The sequence below is a fragment of the Microcaecilia unicolor genome, chromosome 3, assembly GCF_901765095.1.
Source record: "Microcaecilia unicolor chromosome 3, aMicUni1.1, whole genome shotgun sequence".
Taxonomy (NCBI): domain Eukaryota; kingdom Metazoa; phylum Chordata; class Amphibia; order Gymnophiona; family Siphonopidae; genus Microcaecilia; species Microcaecilia unicolor.
Window position 1 is genome coordinate 65469367 of NC_044033.1, and position 20515 is coordinate 65489881.

General features: G+C 41.4%; 1 protein-coding gene across 2 annotated transcripts in view; it reads right to left on the minus strand.

The window, feature by feature from the left end:
* LYPLAL1 (lysophospholipase like 1) overlaps positions 1-19171 on the minus strand; it is a 55854-nt gene extending 36683 nt beyond the window's left edge. For both annotated transcript variants that reach the window (XM_030196021.1, XM_030196020.1), the window contains exons 1-2: positions 19094-19171; positions 13464-13563 (exon numbers count right to left, since the gene is read on the minus strand). In XM_030196021.1, the coding sequence (XP_030051881.1) occupies positions 13464-13563; positions 19094-19169 (176 nt within the window). In that variant the 5' untranslated portion in view covers positions 19170-19171. The remainder of the gene's footprint in view (positions 1-13463; positions 13564-19093) is intronic.
* Between the last annotated feature and the right edge of the window lie 1344 nt (positions 19172-20515).

Genomic DNA, 20515 nt, shown 5'->3' on the forward strand with positions numbered 1-20515 from the left:
TGGGGTTTTCAGGAATTCAATGGGGATATCCTGAAAACCCCGACTGGATGGGTATGCCCTGGGGACTGGATTGAAAACCCTTGACCTAGAGAAATAAGCTTCCAAACAACACCACCACCACCACCAACAACAACAACAAAAAGCTCAATGCATTCTATGGAAGAAGCAGTTCCAACTTCTACATCTTAGAAACTTTTATACCTGGAAACACAGCAGTTAGAACATTTAAGTTATTCACTCCTCTTTCCTATTCTCCTGGTCACAGACAGAATAAAGAGAGACACACAGAAACAGACACTGGACATAATTCTATGAAGATGTACTAAATGCTTCTCATTACAGCCTCACCCCTATCCACTGATAAGCTGCCATTTTAATGATTTCTGAGATGTATTCTACCTTTTGTAAATTCTGCTTTCAAATCTACTGAATGAACACTACAGTTTTAAGGGTTGCTATGCCTAAAATCCAGATATTTAGAGGAGGTCCTTATCAGATGACTCAGGAATCGGGAAGCTGAGCCTGCCAACTTTATTTTCTTCTAGGATCCCACAGATTTTTTTATTATTATTAATAATAATAATGTCCAGAAGATAGAAGAATGGATAGTATGTATGGCTATTTTTCAATGTTTAAAACCTTTGCCTGCAGTCTCCCATCCTTCCCCCTGTGTAAGAAAGCTCACCCTGCCTGCTTTCAGTGTAATTGGCAACAGAAACTATGGATTTCCAAACAATCGGAAAGCACTGAAGGACCTTTTTTAAACCTTGCTATGGCAATGAATTCCAAAGTTATTATATGTTAAGTGAAGAAATATTTTCTCTGGTTTGTTTTAAATGTACTCTTAGTAGCTTCAATGCATGCCTCCTAGCCCTAGTATTTTTGGAAAGAGTAAACAAGAGATTCACCTCTCCCCGTTCCACTCCACTCAGTATTATACAGGCCTCTAACATACCTCCTCTCAGCCGTCTTTCCTTCAAGCTGAGGACCCCTAGCCACTTTAGCCTTTCCTCATAGGGAAGTTGTCCCATCCCCTATATCTTTTCCGTCACCCTTCTCTGTACCTTTTCTAACTTCGCTATAACTTTTTTGAGATTCGGTGACCAGAATTGCATACTGTACTCGAGGTTGGGTCGCACCATAGAGCAATAAAGGCATTATAACCTTCTCATTTTTGTTTTCCATTCCTTTCCTAATAATTCCTAACATTCTATTTGCTTTCTTCACTGCCACTGCACACTGAGCAGAGGGTTTCAACATATCAGCAATGATGACACCTAGATCCTTTTCCTGGGCAGTGACTCCTAATATGGAACCTTGCATCATATAGCTATAGTGTGGGTTTCTCATTCCCACATGCATCACTTTGCACTTGCTCACATTAAGGACCTTATTCTATAAATGTTATGCTCCTAAATTTAGAGTATGCTCATAAATTAGGAGTATTACCTTTATAGAACAAGGTCCTAAATGTAATCTGTCATTTGGATGCCCAGTTTCCCAGTCTCATAAGGTCCTCTTGTAATTTTTCACAGTCCTCTTGCGATTTAACAACTTTGAATAACTTTCAGGCTTATTCTCAAAAGAGAAGGACGCCCATCTTTCAACACAAATCGCAAGATGGGTGTCCTTTTTACAGGGTCGCCCAAATCGGCATAATCGAAAGCCGATTTTGGGCATCCTCAACTGCTTTCTGTCGTGGGGACGACCAAAGTTCACAGGGGCATGTCGGAGGCGCAGCAAAGGTGGGACTGGGGCGTGCCTAACACATGGGCGTCCTCGACCCATAATGGAAAAAAGAAGGGCGTCCTTGGTGAACACTTGGACAACTTTACCTGGTCCTTTTTTTCTTACAACCAAGCCACAAAAATGTGCCCTAAATGACCAGATGACCACCGGAGGGAATCGGGGATGACCTCCCCTTACTCCCCCAGTGGTCACTAACCCCCTCTCACCCTCAAAAAACTTTAAAAAATATATTTTTCCAGCCTCTAATACCATACCCAGCTCCATGACAGCAGTATGCAGGTCCCTGGAGCAGTTTTAGTGGGTGCAGTGCACTTCAGGCCTATCTTGTTTCGATAATATGGGTTTCCCCGCCCCTTCGCCGGGACGTCCTGCAAGGACATCCTCAGGAAAACTTGGGCGCCCCTTTCGATTATGCTCCTCTGTTTGTCATCAGCAAATGTAATTACCTTGCTAGTTACTCTCATCTCAAACCCATTTATAAATATGTTAAAAAGCAACGGTCTCAGCATAGACCCCTGAAAAACCTCACTATCTACCCTTCTCCATTGAAAATACTGTCAGACCTGTGAGTTTTTGTACCAAGTAGAGCGCTGCCGAGCCCGGTACTCGGACCAGGTTCTGCTTGGTGGCCGGAGAACTCTGGGTTTGATCTGCGCTGATTGCTGTTCCCCAGAGGTTGAGCCCTTAGGTGCGGACGGCCTGCAGGGCTTACGAGATGGAGCAGGAAGCGGGGTGATGAACGTGACAGGTAGCAGGCAAGAGAGTGATCCAGGTACAGGCAGAGTCAGTAGGCAGGCAGCAGGTCAAGAGACTAATCCAGGTACAGGCAGAGTCAGCAGGCAGGCAGCAGACACGAGAGTAATCCAGGTACAGGCAAGGTCAGGAGGCAGGCAGCAGACACAAGAACAAAGTAGAGGAGAAGCACACTACTGAGCAAGTAACACCTACCAAAGTAGAAGCCGAAGCAAGGAATCTAGGGAGAGCTCAGCTGATAAAGTGCTGGCGTCTGACATCAGCAAGGAGAAAGGGCACAGCCGTAGGACAAGAGCAGGGGAAGGAGGAACTGGAAGACCAATAGGAGAAAAGCAAGGGAAGCCAGGCAGAGGAAGAGCAGACCCAGATGGATGGAAGCAAAGCAATCAAGGAGCCTGCAGCCAGAGAAGAACCACACACACATGGCTCAGGGCTGTGCCAGTCAATTGTGCGTGTTGACGGGTCCCTGCGCAGCCCGAGGACGCCGCTTGCGTTGAGGTAAGGGACATGACTTACCATTTAACCTTACTATTTTCTATCTTTTAACAAAAACTGATGTCTTACCTGATTATTTCTTTACTTTAGTCACAGCAGATGAATCCAGAGACTTGAAGGTTATGACCATCTAACAGCAGGTGGATATATAGAGCACAGAACTGAACTATTTTGAATGACAGAATGCTCCTTGGTCAGTCAGTATTTCTCAAAACAAAGCAGAAGGAAACAGAATTAGAACATTTCTCTTTCCCCTAAAGGAAAAATGATAACCACGAACTGCAAAACCGAAACCCAATTGGAACAGACCATCTAGAATGTAAAAAGGCAGCAACAAGTACCAACAAAGAGAACTAACCAAGATGAATCACCCCCCCCCCCAAAAAAAAAAAAAAAAAACAGGGTGGACCTCTGGATTCATCTGCTGTGACTAAAGGAAAGAAAATTATCAGGTAAGACATTATTTTTCATTCCTTAGCATCAGCAACAGATGAATCCAAAGACTTGTGGGATGTAGCAAAGCAGTCTTTAAGTAGGGTGGGAAGTAGTAGTAGTAGCTGGTAACAGTATTATTTTCACATGTATGTCAAGATTCATTTTGTAGCATATGCTGAGGACCCAAATATTTAGGAGGTTCTGGTCAGATGTGTTCAGGACTCAGGACATGATTGTCAACTGTCTGGCTCTTTTCAGGATTCTATAGATTTTTTGCATTAATGTCCAGAATTTAGACATATTTCAGAGTTTTAAACTTTATCTGCAGTTCTCTAATCCTCCCTCCACATGAATGAACCAGCGTCACTAGCTGCACACCGAGGGTACAATCCAGCCAATGGGAAGGCTGTGGTACAAAGCCCTGGAATACTCTAGTCACAGAAAAGGAAGGCTTATACTGCACAAGTGAAGCTTTTGTGCGAGGTGGAGGTGGGGAGGGGGCCTGAGCTCTGCAAGCTAACTTTGGACAGAGCCAGCAAGGGTGCTGAGGATGAGGAGAAGAAATGGGAAAGGGATTTTATAGTTTGTCACCAACATCTAATGGTTTCACACTTGGTTTAATTTTATTATTTCCAAACCAACATAATGTTTGGGTACTGCACCATTAAACTACCCATCCCCTCTGTGTTCTCAGTAAAAGATACACACACAAGGGGGGTGGAAAGAATTCCAGGAGTCATGCTCTAGCTATTTTCCTCACTTGTTGAAAGATACTTTCAAAAGCTTTAGATGGATACAATGTATAATTTCAAATGTTAAGTTGTAGTTTCTGTCCCTTCCAAAGAAAGGGTGGAAGGAATAGAATGGGCATGATTAGGCTGCTACTAAGAAGGATAATGTAATTCTTTTCCTTTTGTATATTGCACATTGATTTACACTGCAAATGAATCTATCTAGCTGTTTATCATCATCAAAAAAAAAAAAAAAAGATAAATGCAGTCTTGACAAAGCTTTGCAAATTAAAAATACTGTTTATTGACTACAAATATAACATGTTGGAGCTGATAACAACTGAGAGCCTAATATTAAAAGGATTTATGCTTCTAACTTCTATGTTTTTTTTTAAATTAGATTCTTGTTATATCGCCTTGGAGAGTTATGCTCCTAAATTGGCCTCTGAAGATTTAATAGGGCCAACAACTTAAGAGTTTAGTGAAATTAAGATAATAAACAGTGGGAGGCAACTGGGACAGATTTAGGGTGGGGAATAATAGTTATGAGTTTACACTGATTTTCAACACTAGGGTCATAAATAAGACTCATAACTAGACAAATGAATGGAAGGCCTAAATTTATGGAGTTTGTCAAGCATGTTCTACCCTATGTGAGTTTGAAGAACAGGCAACCCGCTGTTGGAACACTTTTTGGAACATGGCTATACTAATCTGGTTGTGCAGTGGGCTTACCTGTGTGCAAAATTTGCACAACGGGATCTACTTCTATTTTAGACAATGAGAACTCATTGGCATGTTGTACAGTTGCATCCTATGATTTTCGAGTTCCCTACGATTGCATATAAACATGGTATTGAGGAATATTATCCTATAAGCGACGGATACCAATGAAGGAAAATAATGTTATCTGTACCCATGGAGGATGTGGTCATTGTCAACAGTGCTCAAACTACAGAAGGCTCAGACTGGGCTGACCCTCTGAGACAAGGGTTTATAGAACACTGCCCCTCACCCTTAAGAAAAGTCCCTCTCTTAACTAGCCTAGGCTACCTTAAGAACACTGATCTCACCTCTGGAAGTGAGCTGGGAGCGGTGGAGTCAATACCTGGGAATTTGAAAGACAGGGCAAGGCTGAGGTTAAGGAGGCCCAGGGCAGGAAGAACTAAAGCCTAAGTCTACACCTTTACAGAATACATTTAGCTGCTGTAACCTGGCTGAGGTAAGCCAACTTTTGTTTCTTGTTAAGACTTGCAAACCTTGCTGAGATCTGGCTGGGGCCAGACCTGAGTCTCAGAAGACCGGAGAATTTACAGGCTGTGTTTGGGGCAGGAAAGCCCCACCAGCCACAGACTGCTTGGCATGCTAGCCAGAGGAATACTCAAGGACTGTTACTAACCCAGAAAAACTGTTGCATCTGAGGATCCTGGCATGTGAGGTAACAGGACCCAGGATCCAGGAGAATAAAACATTTATTTTTACGTTTATACACCGTGTCTGGCTCAGTTATTCCCAGGGCCAGCCTCATAACCCTTGCCTGTGGTCTCACACCCTCATACTGGTTACAGTGTTAAATCAAAAATGAATACTAATTGTCAGAGAATATGGTAAAGGCGATTAGCTTAGCGGGGTTTAAACAAAGTCTAGATGGCTTCCTAAAGGGAAAAGTCCATAGATCATTATTAAAATGACTTGGGAAAAAGCCACTGCTTATTTCTGGGATAAGCAGCATAAAATGTATTGAACTTTTTCGTGATCTTGTCAGGTATTTGTGACCTAGATTGGCCACTGTTGGAAACAGGATGCTGGTCTTGATGGACCTTTGGTCTGTCCCAGTGTGGTAATACTTATGTACTTAGGGTCATGTACATGATTCTTTGCCCCTTTGAACTGGCGTATGTTAGGCGTAGTGTGTGTGTCTTGTTTGCCTATGCTTGACTGAACATAAATCGAGAATTACTACAGGAAACTTGCAAGCCCCACTGGTGTTTTATTGCTCCAAAAGAAACACACTGTGGAGAATATTCGTTGGAGGATTATAGACTCTGTTAAAGTCGGGTGGGAGGGTGACAAATCTGAGCACTATTTACATTTTAAAGAGAAATGATGGATCTGTGTTAACTACGGTAGCACCACATGGCCTGAATGTTGAGATCAAATGGATGACATTGATATAATTTTAATTCTTGTTCTGTGACTGGCTAGGGGATTCAGGAAGTATCATATGATATTTGAAAAAGACACCGCTGCCAGGTTTGAACTAGCAGAGTTGAAGAATAAGCAGCATGAGATTGAAAGCTTGAGTATGCTGGACGTAATTTTTATATAAGTTAATTTTTACTTGTTTTGGAGAATATGTTAGTTAAAGTGTGTTTTTTTTTCATAGGAGACACATCCTTTGAAACAGCTATTGTGAAAACGTAAATTCACATTGGATGGATGTCTCTGTGCTGAACCTCTCCAAGAAGCTTATTTTTTGAGATGAATACTTTACATATTATTTAAAGATTAAATTTCTGAAGATGTTGGTTTTTGAAAAATGAAAAAGGTTTATTATAAAGAAGAACATTTTAAAAAATTGGACCTACAATGACTTTAATGCTGAAGTCGAAGTCTTCGACATAAATATATGTTGGAGCCACGTTTCTGATGGTCTGCCAAAAAGATATTACATTGATTTGGTAAGGAGATCAGTTTATGTGTTGGACTTTATGGGATTTGGTCCTCTAGGGCCCTGTTTACTAAGGCGCATTAGCGTTTTTAATGCGTCTACAATTAGCACATGTGCTAACTGTGTAGGCGCCTATAGAGATATTGTAGGCGCCTGCACGGTTAACGCAAGTTAAAAATGCTAACGCGCCTATAAGGCAGCTTAGTAAACAGGGCCCCCTAGTTTGTTAGTTGTTCTTTGAAGGTCTCTGTTTGTGCTTTGCTCCAATAATAGGCCTAAATTTATAAGCATTAACTTTTAAGCTCCTAAATAAAGATGAAATTTTCAATTGATATCTGGCTAAACCCAGGGCACAAATTTAGCAGCTCAGCCTTTTTTTTTTTTTTTTGCATATCAGATCCAGAATCTTTAGTGGTATAAGATTATCTTACTAGGAAACCTTTAATGGTCGTATGCAGATAACCTTTTAACATATCAGAACAATTAGAAACCACCAAATTGCTACTGAGGGCCAGGTGCTTAGTTCTGGCACAAGATTTTGCTTACTCTCATCATAAACTTAATAGAGAAGACAAAAATGCCATCAAAATAGAGATGCTTCCTAAACACACACAAGAGCAAATCATGCACATCATTTGACAGCAAAAACTCTTCTTTCACTTACAAGCCAGGAATCTGAAACCAAGCCTTGAACTTTTGCAAGCATTAAACTGTTTTTCACATTATTTCTACCACTCCTTTACAAATATATATGTTAAATTTAGGGAATCAAATGCAAAATTCTCAAATGCTTACAAGAGGGATAAGAATGGGCAGGGTGGGGGAGTGTTTTGGCTGATGGCATGAATGTTTATTTCTTAATGCCTTTTATTATAAAGAGAAATTAAAAATACACAGACATACAGAATAAATAAAATATATTTAAACATTAAAAAAATCAGCTGGTCTACATCAGCACAGAACTCTGGTATTTACATTTCAACCAATAAAAGTAAGCATATCTTTGTTTGTATGTCGGTGCCAAACTGTAGCAGGCATTACTTAAGTGCATCTGTTTTTTATCACCGTTTCAGCTAATGGTGCTTATCAGGAACAGGGGCTTGAATGCAATATACCATATGCAGTTCCCATTTGTCAAGGAAAAAATTCAGGCCAGGTACTTTTTTTTTTATTTTTTATCAAACTCCCTTTTCACTGCAGAACACAGAAGGGACAATGTTGGGGAAAACACTGAACTAGAACAAAATTACACTTGAATCCAATTTGTACAACCCCCACCCACCACCATCATCATTTCCATCTCACTATTCTTTAGAACATGTGTATTGCAAGTAAGTAAAGCATTTAATAAGGTTTATTGGAGTGTGGAACAAACAAAAAAAAGCCAGTCCCTCCTCCATTCCACCCCTACAACTGTGTACCCTGGTAGTCCATTGGTCTCTGGGCAGAAGTGATCCCCGGTTACTCCTGCACTTTTGGTGCTACCTGTCAAAATGGCACCCCCAGCAGTAGTCTCTACCACTAGGGAGTCAAGTTTCCACACATTTCCTGATGGGCCGGATCAATGTGGGAGGCTTCATCAGAAGGGGGGTAAAATTTGCACCACAGCCCCTTTGGACTCCAACAGGCATAGCGTTGATGCTCCTGGCATGGTAAAATAACCCCAGCTTTTGTCTGAGGTTCTTAATTGTTATTTCCTGTCCATAACTCTGGAATGGCAAATGCCATGACGGAACATTGTAAGCCACATTGAGCCTGCAAATAGGTGGGAAAATGTGGGATACAATGCAACAAATAAATAAATAAATGAATAACAAAACTTGTGGTCTATCACCGCAAGTTGTGTTATGGTTTTTACATAGTAATGAGCTGCTTTACATGAATTTTCATGTTTTGCACCTCATTAATATGTAACCTGTGGCGACATAAATATTGCTGTGGTAAATTAAGTCAAGCAGTGTTAGGGCCCTTCAAGTTGCATTAAGGGGCAAATAGCGTAACTTGATAACTTCCCCCTTAAATGTCTCAGTCATATCTCCCCTCTTGAACCATTCTTCCAAAGTATGAATATTGAGAACTTCAAATCTGAACCCATATACTTTGTCACTACTGACCATTTTAGTAGCTCCCCTCTGGACCGAATCCATCCTATTTATATCTTTTTGAAGGTGCGGTCCCTAGAATTGTACAAAGTACTCTAAATGAAGTCTTACATAAAGGCAATATCACCTCCTGTTTCCTGCTGCCCATTCCTCTCCCTATGCAACTAAGCACTCCTGGCTTTTCTTGTCACTTTTTCTATCTGTTTGGTCACCTTAAGATCACCATATACATTCATCCTCAAGTCTTGCTCCTCTTTCACATAGAGAAGTACTTCGCCTCCTAAACTGTACCGCTCCCTCAGAGTTTTGTAGCTCAAAGCATGACCTTGGCATTTTTTAGCATTAAATCACAACTGCCAAATTCTGTTCTCGGTGCAAAGCGCTCCTAGCCCTCAGGGAACAGGTCTGATCTCTGGAGGTTAGAATTGCAGACTTGGAGGAGCCGAGGCAGACAGAGAGATTTAAAGAGGAGGTCTACAGGAACACAGAAGAGAAGTCCCACCTCCAGTCTGGCAACCTCTGTGTTGCCATGGAGCAGAAAGGTCTCCTGAAGAGACAGCATCACTGTGGAGAGGCAGGAAGTGATCCTGTAGCCATGACCTGCCCTCCAGGGTATGAAACATCCTCTTGCAACAAGGATGTATCTCCAGGGGCTTCTGCCCAGGAGGGAAGGGTTAAAACTGCTGTTGTAGCATGTAGATAGCTGAGTGGCTGGTGGACATGAGGACACCTTCACACCTACCTGGTGTGAAGGTGGCGGATCTCACACGGCACCTAGATAAAATTTTAGACAGTGCTGGGGAAGAGTCTGCTGTCTTTATACATGTGGGTACCAGTGACATAGGAAAATGTGGAAGAGAGGCTCTGGAAGCCAATTTTGGCCCTTAGGTTGAAAGCTGAAATCCAGATCCTCCAGAGTAGTATAATAATATAATAAGGTGGGAGAGTTACAATATATTATACTAAATGAAAAGATAGATATATTAGATTGTAAGCTCTTTGAGCTCTATGTTTGTGCAGCGCTGTGTACGCCTTGTAGTGCTATAGAAATGCTAAATAGTAGTAGTAGAATCTCTGAGACCTAGTTAAAGGAGGATAACCAGTCATACCAGGGTACATTTTATATCTAAATTGATAGGGTAGATCGAACTGGTGGAGGGGTAGCATTATATATTAAGGAGAACCTTGAATCGAATAAACTAAAATTCTGCAGGACACGAAACACATCTTGGAATCCCTATGGATATACATTACATGTGTAAAGGGGAAAAGGATAGCAATAGAAGTGTATACTACTACCATTCATCTGACCAGGATGAACAGACAGATGTACAAATGTTACCAGAAATTACAGAGACTAACAAACCGGGGAACACAATAATAATGGGTGGTCCGCCATTTTTTGAACCAGAGCAAAGTGGAGACGGCGAGACGCTAAGAGCTTGGACTATTCTTACATATGGAAATATTCCCCTGAAGCAGCTATATTGTAGCGAAACAGGGCGACCCTGTCGGGACTTTATAGAAGTGTGGAGTACAGTGTACGCGAGGCTGGGTTCATAATACAAAGTTGGAAAATTCTTCAGCCAAGATAAGTACTCTCTCCAAGCCTTATAAATTGTGTTATTTAGGTCTCATTTACAAGTGTTTGTAGAGCACATGGTTAAGCCAGTGGCAAAATAGTTTTGTGGAGTTTTTTTTTAAGACATATGACTGATATGGTTCCCTCATTGTACAAAAGGCTTTTCCTTTGACAAAGAGGTGTTTCTGTAATATCTGATGTCTTTTTTTCTCCACGTTTTTGCTTTTGTTTGTGTGATTGTTAAATTTTTTCGCCCAGGGGATGCCATAGTTGCTTGCAAACACATTGTATACAAGGTAGAAAGGTATATTTTTTGTGGTTTCAATTACCCCAATATTGACTAGGTAAAAGTAACATCAGGGTATGCTAGGGAGGTAAAATTCCTTGGTGAAATCAAGGACTGCTTTATTGAGCAGCTGGTTCAGGAACCAACAAGAGGAGGAACAATTCTAGATCTAGTCCTTAACAGAGCACATGATCTGGTGCAGGAGATAATGGTGCTGGGTCCACTTCATAACAGTGATCATAATACAATCAGATTTGATATGTCTGGAGTAAGTACACACAGAAAATCCAATACGTTAGCATTTAACTTTCAAAAAGGAGACTGATAAAATGAGAACAATCCAAACAAACAAAAAAAAAAAAGTTGAGGAGCAGCTGCACAGGTCAAAAATTTACATCAGGCGTGGATGCTGTTCAAAAGTACGCGCTAACCATGTAGATGCTAATAATATTCCTATAGGTGTCTACACGATTAGCACACGTTAATTTTCAGCACGCTCTAAAAACAGGGCCCATAGTAAAATGGCTTCTGCCATGTTGTACCGTTCTGATACGACTTCTTGTGGGTGGGACACAGCAGAGGAAAGGCTCTGCCAGCCAGAAAGGCAGCATTCAGTGCTGTCTTTGCCATGACCCACTGTAGTCTTTGGATCACACGGCAAGCAGATGAGGGGCTGGGAGAAGAGAAACCAGATCCAGGAGAGGAGGAGGGGAAGAGATGCCAGACCAGGGTGTAGGGCTGCCACCTCAGTTTTCTCACCCCATTGAGCTGTAAAGCTAAGTGCTGTTTGAGCTATACTACGTGATGTTCACGATTTCTTGTTATTCTATGAGATTTGACTGCAAAGTTATGTTTTATGTAGAGCCACAGAGCTCAGTGTTATTTATGAATGTTAGGACAAGTGTTATCACACAAGCTGCAATACCTAGTTTTTTGGGGAGGATAAGCTGCATAGCTAAGTGTGGTCCATTTGCTGAATTTTCAATTTCAGAGCTGAGCTGTACTGTACATCGTAATGTGGCTTACTCAATGAGTTCTTCCAGTAACTGAAGAACTGATTTTCTACAAAATAAATCATTTTAACCTACATTAAAAATCAATCATTTCACTGTTACAGATGATTAATATTGAGATTGTTGTTTTCCCAGAGTTCCGGGTATGACTCCTAAAGTTTTTTTTTTCCTCTGAAATGATTCCTCTTAGTATATTAATTCAAAAGGAGTGAAGCCTGTGAAACTGGGATTACTTTAATCAGTGGGAATTGGATCACAGATTCAAGTGTTTGTATTGTTAAATAATTTCTGGTTTTAAAAGGGGAAAAAATGAAATCAGGTGCATTGTTTCCACTAATATTGGACAATAAGTATGTTTCCAACGAAAGTAATTGACTACACCGTTTTGGGTTTGAGGAGGCCAACCAGATGATCAATGTGGAATAATGATTCAGATAAATAATAACTGGGGATAATCAGGTTAATACCACGTTTTCTTGGTTTACTGTTGTTTAATTGATCTCCTTGTCTTGTTTCACTCTCCCTATTTATTTTGTGGTCTAAGAAAGAGAAAGATTGTATATAATTCATTTATCTACTTGAGATTGTTTTCTTCTAATATTGTATTAATGTACAGTCATCTCTGTATTACTGTTTGCAAGTGACCCTTGTAAAATGAAAAATTATAAATAAATGATTAAAAAAAATAAAAATAAATAAAAAAATCAATCATTTCAATTGATAATAATTTAAAAATGGATACAAATTATTAGAATGGAATTAAAATTAATGTAAAGTAGAACTAAGTTTCTGACCCATGAAAAAGAAGTTAGTCCATACAGGAGCAATCTGTGGAGATTTAGCTCAGGACCTCAGAGATCTTTTCCTCCTTAGTAATAATATTAGTGATCAACACAGAAAATGTTATTACTTTGCTATTTAGATACTAATAAATGAGCTCACACCAAAAGTAAGAACTTTGGGGGAGCTTGAGGGAGGGCAGAACCAGTGTCATTCTTCAGTCCGCTGTTGTTTGGACTGGATGTGCTATTCCATGTATGCTTGCGTTAATGCAAAAACTGATGGTGTGCCTTGTCAGTGTGACATGAAAAAGGTTGAAAAAAAATCACTGGTTTAGGGGTTGCTTACTAACAGTTATCTCATACACACACTTTCACAGGCCCATTATATCCAACAGGCCCTGTGACAGATAACATTAATAAATGCTATTAGTAAATGACCCTCTGTGTTTTAAGATCAGTCCAAATTATTCCTGAGCTCATTCCTGTAACAATCATCATTTTCTTCACATGAATAATTGTCAAGACCATTTCAGAAAGAGTCCAATTTAGTGGCTTAATGAGATCCTGGCAGCTGTGTGCTAAATGAAGCATGAAAAAATAAGATCTAAAGTATTTAGATCTTATTTTTCATCACATTTACAAACTCATTTTTGACTACCACACTGTAGCACTGACTCACAACAGCAGTCACAGTGCTTTTAAACCGGCTGAAAATGTTCAGCTCACAGTATGCAGGACTGCTACTTTTAAATTCAGCAGTGCAGAGCAAAACATCGATGCACCAGATGTTCTGCATGTATGACATATGTTCAGTGTCTGGATCATCCGAAAAGAGAACATTTATAATTTAACATGATACAGTACCTAGCAGGTGCTGTGGGATAAACAACTTTAATGTGCTGGAAAACCAAATCCTGTTTCAAAATGTGTTTGATCCACTCCCTTAGTCCTTGTCCAGTATCACCTGAAAAACACAGAAGCATTTTAAATTTAAATAGTGAAGACCACCATGCAGTATCTACAATTTAGTTTATTTTCCTCCGTAACCAAGAAACCTTCTTCCTTACATGTTATTTGCCAAGGACACACCCCACGTAAAACAGCTTTTGGAGTAAACTTGGCACAATTGAGCCGAGGAGTAGCCTAATAGTTAGAGCAGTGGGCTGAAAACCAGAGAAGCCTAATTCAAATCCCACTGCGGCTCCTCGTGACTCTGGGCAAGTCACTTAACCCCTCCACTGCCCCAGATACAAACAGACCGTGAGCCTTCCAGGGACAGGGATATACTGACTGTATTTAAATGTAACTCACCTTGAGCTGCAAATGAAAAGGCCAAAATCCACAATGATCCTGTGTTTTAGAATAACGTGCTGAGCATTACAGAAGAAGAAGTGTTTGTCAGAAAACAAAAAACAATTACTAATAAAAATGCAAGACAACTGTCAAGGGATTACAGACAGTCTCCTCTCTAGGTCACTACCAAAAAGCTTGGAAAGTCAGCCCGTAAGTTAGTATCATGTGAATGCTACCTGGCAGCCCTTAAAAAAATAACTAGTCCCCGTTAGGTTTTCCATACCCAGATACCTCTAAATCACACATTACAATCTGGCCGTAACTGGCATCGCTACTGATATTTTCCACAGAGATCCCCGAGACTATGAAAGCATGGAGGCTGAAGGTCACTCACACTCCACTGATCTCTTGAAAACAACTGAAGAATGTTTGCATGGTAATGTTGAGAAGCATGTACAGCTGCCACGGTCTATGGATAAATGGAAGATTTGGAGTTTCCATTGCTGTGGGGATCCATCACAAATTTGAGAAAAAATACATCTTAAATTGCTCAAGTTACAAATTTACTTTTTCGAGTCTAAATGTGGAAGAAAACAGATCTGTGTTGTAATGAAGGAGGAACTTTTACTCATAAAACTAAGTTATTCTTACAATAACATTTACCTTCCAGATGCAATAAATGGTGCCCAAATTTGGGCACTATCCTGAGATTTGTACATAAATAAATAAATAAATGAGTTGTTAATTATTGATGTTAATTGGCTCTACTTTGCATTTGCACGTGGAACTGGCTGCACACGATTCTATAAAGACCCACACCCAAATCCTCTCGCCAAATCCTTTGGTCACTATCAGGCTTATTTTCGAAAGAGAAGGGTACCCATCTTTCGACACAAGTCGGGAGATGGGCGTCCTTCTCTCAGGGTCGGCCAAATTGGCATAATCGAAAGCCGATTTTGGGCGTCCCCCGACTGCTTCCTGTCGCGGGGACGACCAAAGTTCCAGGGGACATGTCGGAGGCGTAGCGAAGGCGGGACTGGGGTGTGCCTAACAGATGGGCGTCCTCGAGCGATAATGGAAAGAAGAAGGGCGTCCCTGATGAGCATTTGGCCGACTTTACTTGGTCCATTTTTTCTTACGACAAAGACTCAAAAAGTTGCCCGAACTGACCAGATGACCACCAGAGAATCGGGGATGACCTCCTCTGACTCCCCCAGTGGTGACTAACCCCCTCCCACCCTGAAAAAAACAACTTTAAAAACACTTTTAGCCAGCCTCAAATATCATACTCAGGTCCATCGCATTAGTATGTAGGTCCCTGGGGTGGGGGAGGTGTGTTTGTGTCAGCAGAGGCATAACGAAGGCGTGGACGTCCTAAACTGCCCCCCCCCACCCCACAGGGATGGCCAAATTTCAAGGGACAGGAGTGGCCTAGTGGTTAGAGCACTGGTCTTGCAATCCAAAAGTGGCCGGTTCAAATCCCACTGCTGCTACTTGTGATCCAAAATCACAAGGGGGTGTCGGAAGCATAGCAAATGCATGGACGTCCTTCTCACAGAAACATCCACATTTTGGACATCCTCAACTGCCCGTCATAGGACGGAGGCATAGCGAAGGCGCCCAACACTTGGACGTCCTTCACCCATACTCAAACAAACAAAAAAAAAAGATGTCCCTGACGAGCACTTGGACGTTTTCACCTGGACTTCTGTTTTTTTAAGGTTGTAGACGGCTATTATACATGCAGCTTGTCTGCATGTATGAAGCCGTCTTTGGCATGCGCAGAGCAGCCACGCATAACACTTGGCTGCTCTACACTGGCTTCCCCTCCTTAGGAAGGAAATTGTGTGCAAATGGGCTAACAGTGAGCAGCTCATTTGCATGCAATTTCCTTCATGCATGCTCGTTCCTTTCCGAATCGCTAAGGAATCGGTAAGGGAAGGGCTTTTTCCGTGCAGTTAGTCCACTGCAGTGCCCCCTAGTGCAGTGTCCAGTTGGTGTCCTGGCATGTCAGGGGGACCAATGCACTACGAATGCTGGCTCCTCCCACGACAAAATGAGTTGAATTTGGTCATTTTTGAGATGGGCGTCCTTGGTTTGCATTATTGCCAAAAACCGGGGACGACCATCTCTAAGGTCGACCATCTCAACATTTATGTCGACCATCTCTAAGGTCAACCTAAATGTTGAGATTTGGGCGTCCCCGACCATATTATCGAAACGAAAGATGGACGCCCATCTTGTTTCGATAATACGGGTTTCCCCGGCTTTTCGCAGGGATGTCCTGCGAGGACGCCCTCAGGAAAACTTGGGCGCCTAGTTCAATTATGCCCCTCTATGTTATCTGCCTAGTTGAGATTTGCACATTTATTTTTGTTACATTTGTACCCTGCGCTTTCCCACTCATGGCAGGCTCAATGCGGATTACATATTGTATACAGGTACTTATTTGTACCTGGGGCAATGGAGGGTTAAGTGACTTGCCCAGAGTCACAAGGAGCTGCCTGTGCCTGAAGTGGTATATGCATATATGATTTCCAAAAGCGGATCAAACATCACCTCCCCATCACTAATGGTCTAGCTAATTTCCCAAAAACAGCAGTAGGCAGGGATATATACTGCGAAATGCTGGCCATGATTGAAGTTACAGCAAGACCCTATTATAGGAGTAACAACTGACTCCATATCAAGTTAAGGGGGGGGGGGGGGGGGGGGTTGGAACTAAATATTGGAAATTTTGACTTGTTTGATGATTGACAATTTGTTTTGGGAAGGATTTTTATGCCAATGATTGTGCTTTAGCTGTACACATTTGGACCCACTGAGCAATTTGAATGTTTCTGAGGCTTTTTCCTTCCTAGTTTTTTTAACGATTGTGTTTGTGGTCTCTGAAAATCCCACACACAGTTTCAAAGTGAATTTTGCTTGTGTTTGTATACTTCATTTATTCCTGTCCTTTTTTTTATTTTTTAAAAAGTAAAAGGGACTTTTTAGCCATATACTTTCTCCAGTTCAGGTACTGGTGAAATTTTTCACAATAAAGTGTATATGCCTATTTCCACTTTGATTTCCTGAGGTAATTTCAATCTGTGTGTATTATATTTATATTTATTTATGACATTTATATCCCGCATTAGCCCAAGTAAAACTGAGGTTCAATGTGGCTTACATAACAATTAGAAAAGCTTGAACATGTTCAAAATATATTAAAAGTAAAATATATCATATAATGTTAGACATATGTACACACACCTGTTCTGGCACACACCAATTTCCCATATTAACTCAAAAATACGCAGCAGAGCACAGGGATATACAGGAGGGGTAGCCTTCTGGTTTGAGCAGCAGGCCGAGAACCAGGCCTCCTCTTAATCTTGAAGAAGTCACTAAACCCTCCACTGTCTCAGGTACAAACTTTGGGCTCCTTTTACAAAGCCATGCTAGCAATTCTGGCGCAGCAAATGCAACAAACTCCATTCAATTCTTATAGGCTTTGTTGCACTTGCCACACCAAAATAGCTAGCGTGGCTTTATAAAAGGAACCCTTTGATTGTAAGCCCCAAGGGCCAGGAAAATAACTACTGTAATTGAACATAACTCACTTTGAGCTAGGACTGAAAAAGGAATGAGCTAAATCCAAATTCTATTCCCTCTCCAAGGTTTGCTAGCCCAAGAAAAACAAATCAACTACTGCTTTTTCTATTGGATTTTATGTCTATGCATACAAGTGAACTAACTGGACAGCCACACTATTTTGGTTTTTGCACAGTTCTGAAATAACTTAGGGGTCCGTTTACAAAGGCACACTGAAAAATGGCTTGCGGTAGTGTAGGCACGGTTTTTGGGCATGCGCCCATTTTTCAGCGCGCCTATGAAAAAGGCCTTTTTTAAAATTTTTGCAGAAAATGGACGTGTGGTAAAATTAAAATTGCCTCGAGTCCATTATGGGTCTGAGACCTTACCGCCAGCCATTGGCCTAGCGGTAAAGACTCACGTGGTAACCGGGCGATAATGAACTACGCGTGCCAAATGCCACTTGGAGCGCACCTGAAAATAAAAAATATTTTTCAGATGCGAGTATCCAACGCACGCCAAAAATGAAATTACCGCAAGAGCTATGCAGTAGTTGGGCAGTAACTCCATTTTGGCGTGCGTTGGGCGCACATACACACTTACGCGGCTTAATAAAAGGACCCCTAAATTATTTGACCAATGATTTAATTCCCTGAACCTTCAGAAATTGAATAAGAAAACACTACAACAAATGTGTGGGACATTTACACAAAATGCTAAATTAAAAAAAAAAAAAACAACAACAGGCACATGCCTTAAAGTGCTTTTTACACAAGCCTTTGCTTGCAGTTCCCTACCCTATGGAGATACTTAATTTTATCATGGCTATAGACCACTTTGCAGCCACCTGTCACTTTATTTTTTCACCCCTAACTGAAGAAACACCCCCATGCTCCTATGAAGATTTTAAATATGCTGCAATACACATGGGTGCCTGAGCACTTCAAACCGTGAATAAACTCCTTTTTGTCCAGGGAGAGCTCATTTTCATTGGGTTTAGCACCCAAATACGTTTTTGAAAAGTTGACTCCAATGCCTGGAGACAACTACAAACCTTTTGGTTACAGTGTAATATTAGTTAAGAATGCCCTATGCTTGGTTGTAGTGGATTACAAATGGGATTTACAGATTTGATTGCTGGCCATTACTAATACTGAGGAACTTAGGCGTATTAAAAATTTGTTAGGCATAAAAGTTTGCACGGGGACAGCAACACTTTTACATCCCCGAGATGTACAAGGAGGTTTAATGACAAGAGGCACCAGCGCCTGCAGATAGTTAGGCATTTACTCCAGCTGTCAAAAATCCTCCACCTAAATCAAAGCGAAGAAAATATTACTGATGAAAAACACACTTCTTGCTGTCGACCAAGTTAGCGCTTCCGTGGACTTAAAAAAGATGTGACTGGGTTTTGTTCAAAGATTAACAGATATTTCATTTGGCAAACACAGCTATACAGGCCCACACATTAGGCAACCCCATTTCCCGACTAGCTGCAACACAAGGAGAAATCTGTTCCACAACCATACAGGCAGTTACACTCCTGTGCATGAGGGGAAAGGGTTCACACGAGAGAGAGAGAAGACAAAATGAAGCAGAAAGGCGCGTTAACACATGCAGCAATGCACCTGAGCCATGCAGGAAGATAACTGAGGCGGTATGTCTGCCCACTGGAGCCGTCACACACCTCTGCAAGGCAGCCATAACCAAGGAGGTTGAAGAAAAGAGGAGCCGGGATGACGTCAAAACGTTGAAGCCAATCTGATTACTCTTTGTTTCCTCTTCCTCGCGCAGCCGTCATCTAGTACACTGAAGAAAAAAGCAAGCAAACCTGTGAGCTGCTGCATCCTCGTTGTCGTACTTTATTGGTAGTATTTTTTTTTAATCTCACGTATATTTTCAAACATGCTGGCTTGTGCAACATACGAATGTACACAGAGGAAGTATAGGTTTCATCGGTTAGAATACTCATTTGTTCTACACTTCAAATCATTGCGTCATATGGAGGGGCTGGTTATAGGCACTCCCCCCCTGTGTTCGTGACGTGCAGGGATGTTTTCACCTAGTAAAGGGCCACCAAAACGGACATCATGTTATGAGAATCAGGTACTTAGCCATCAGATTTACTGTTTATAAGTACAATTTAAAAACAAACAAAAAAAAAAACATTTAGGTTGAAACTGGAAGCATTTAACATCTTTTTTTCCCTGTGCTTACGTCAAAAGAAAAAGATGGTATGTGGGAACTTGCTCTTTCTTGTTTTGTGGAATGCAGTGGTACATTGTAAATATATAAGTACATAAGTACATAAGTAGTGCCATACTGGGAAAGACCAAAGGTCCATCTAGCCCAGCATCCTGTCACCGACAGTGGCCAATCCAGGTCAAGGGCACCTGGCACGCTCCCCAAACGTAAAAACATTCCAGACAAGTTATACCTAAAAATGAGGAATTTTTCCAGTCCATTTAATAGCGGTCTATGGACTTGTCCTTTAGGAATCTATCTAACCCCTTTTTAAACTCCGTCAAGCTAACCGCCCGTACCACGTTCTCCGGCAATGAATTCCAGAGTCTAATTACACGTTGGGTGAAGAAAAATTTTCTCCGATTCGTTTTAAATTTACCACACTGTAGCTTCAACTCATGCCCTCTAGTCCTAGTATTTTTGGATAGCGTGAACAGTCGCTTCACATCCACCCGATCCATTCCACTCATTATTTTATACACTTCTATCATATCTCCCCTCAGCCGTCTCTTCTCCAAGCTGAAAAGCCCTAGCCTTCTCAGCCTCTCTTCATAGGAAAGTCGTCCCATCCCCACTATCATTTTCGTCGCCCTTCGCTGTACCTTTTCCAATTCTACTATATCTTTTTTGAGATACGGAGACCAGTACTGAACACAATACTCCAGGTGCGGTCGCACCATGGAGCGATACAACGGCATTATAACATCCGCACACCTGGACTCCATACCCTTCCTAATAACACCCAACATTCTATTCGCTTTCCTAGCCGCAGCAGCACACTGAGCAGAAGGTTTCAGCGTATCATC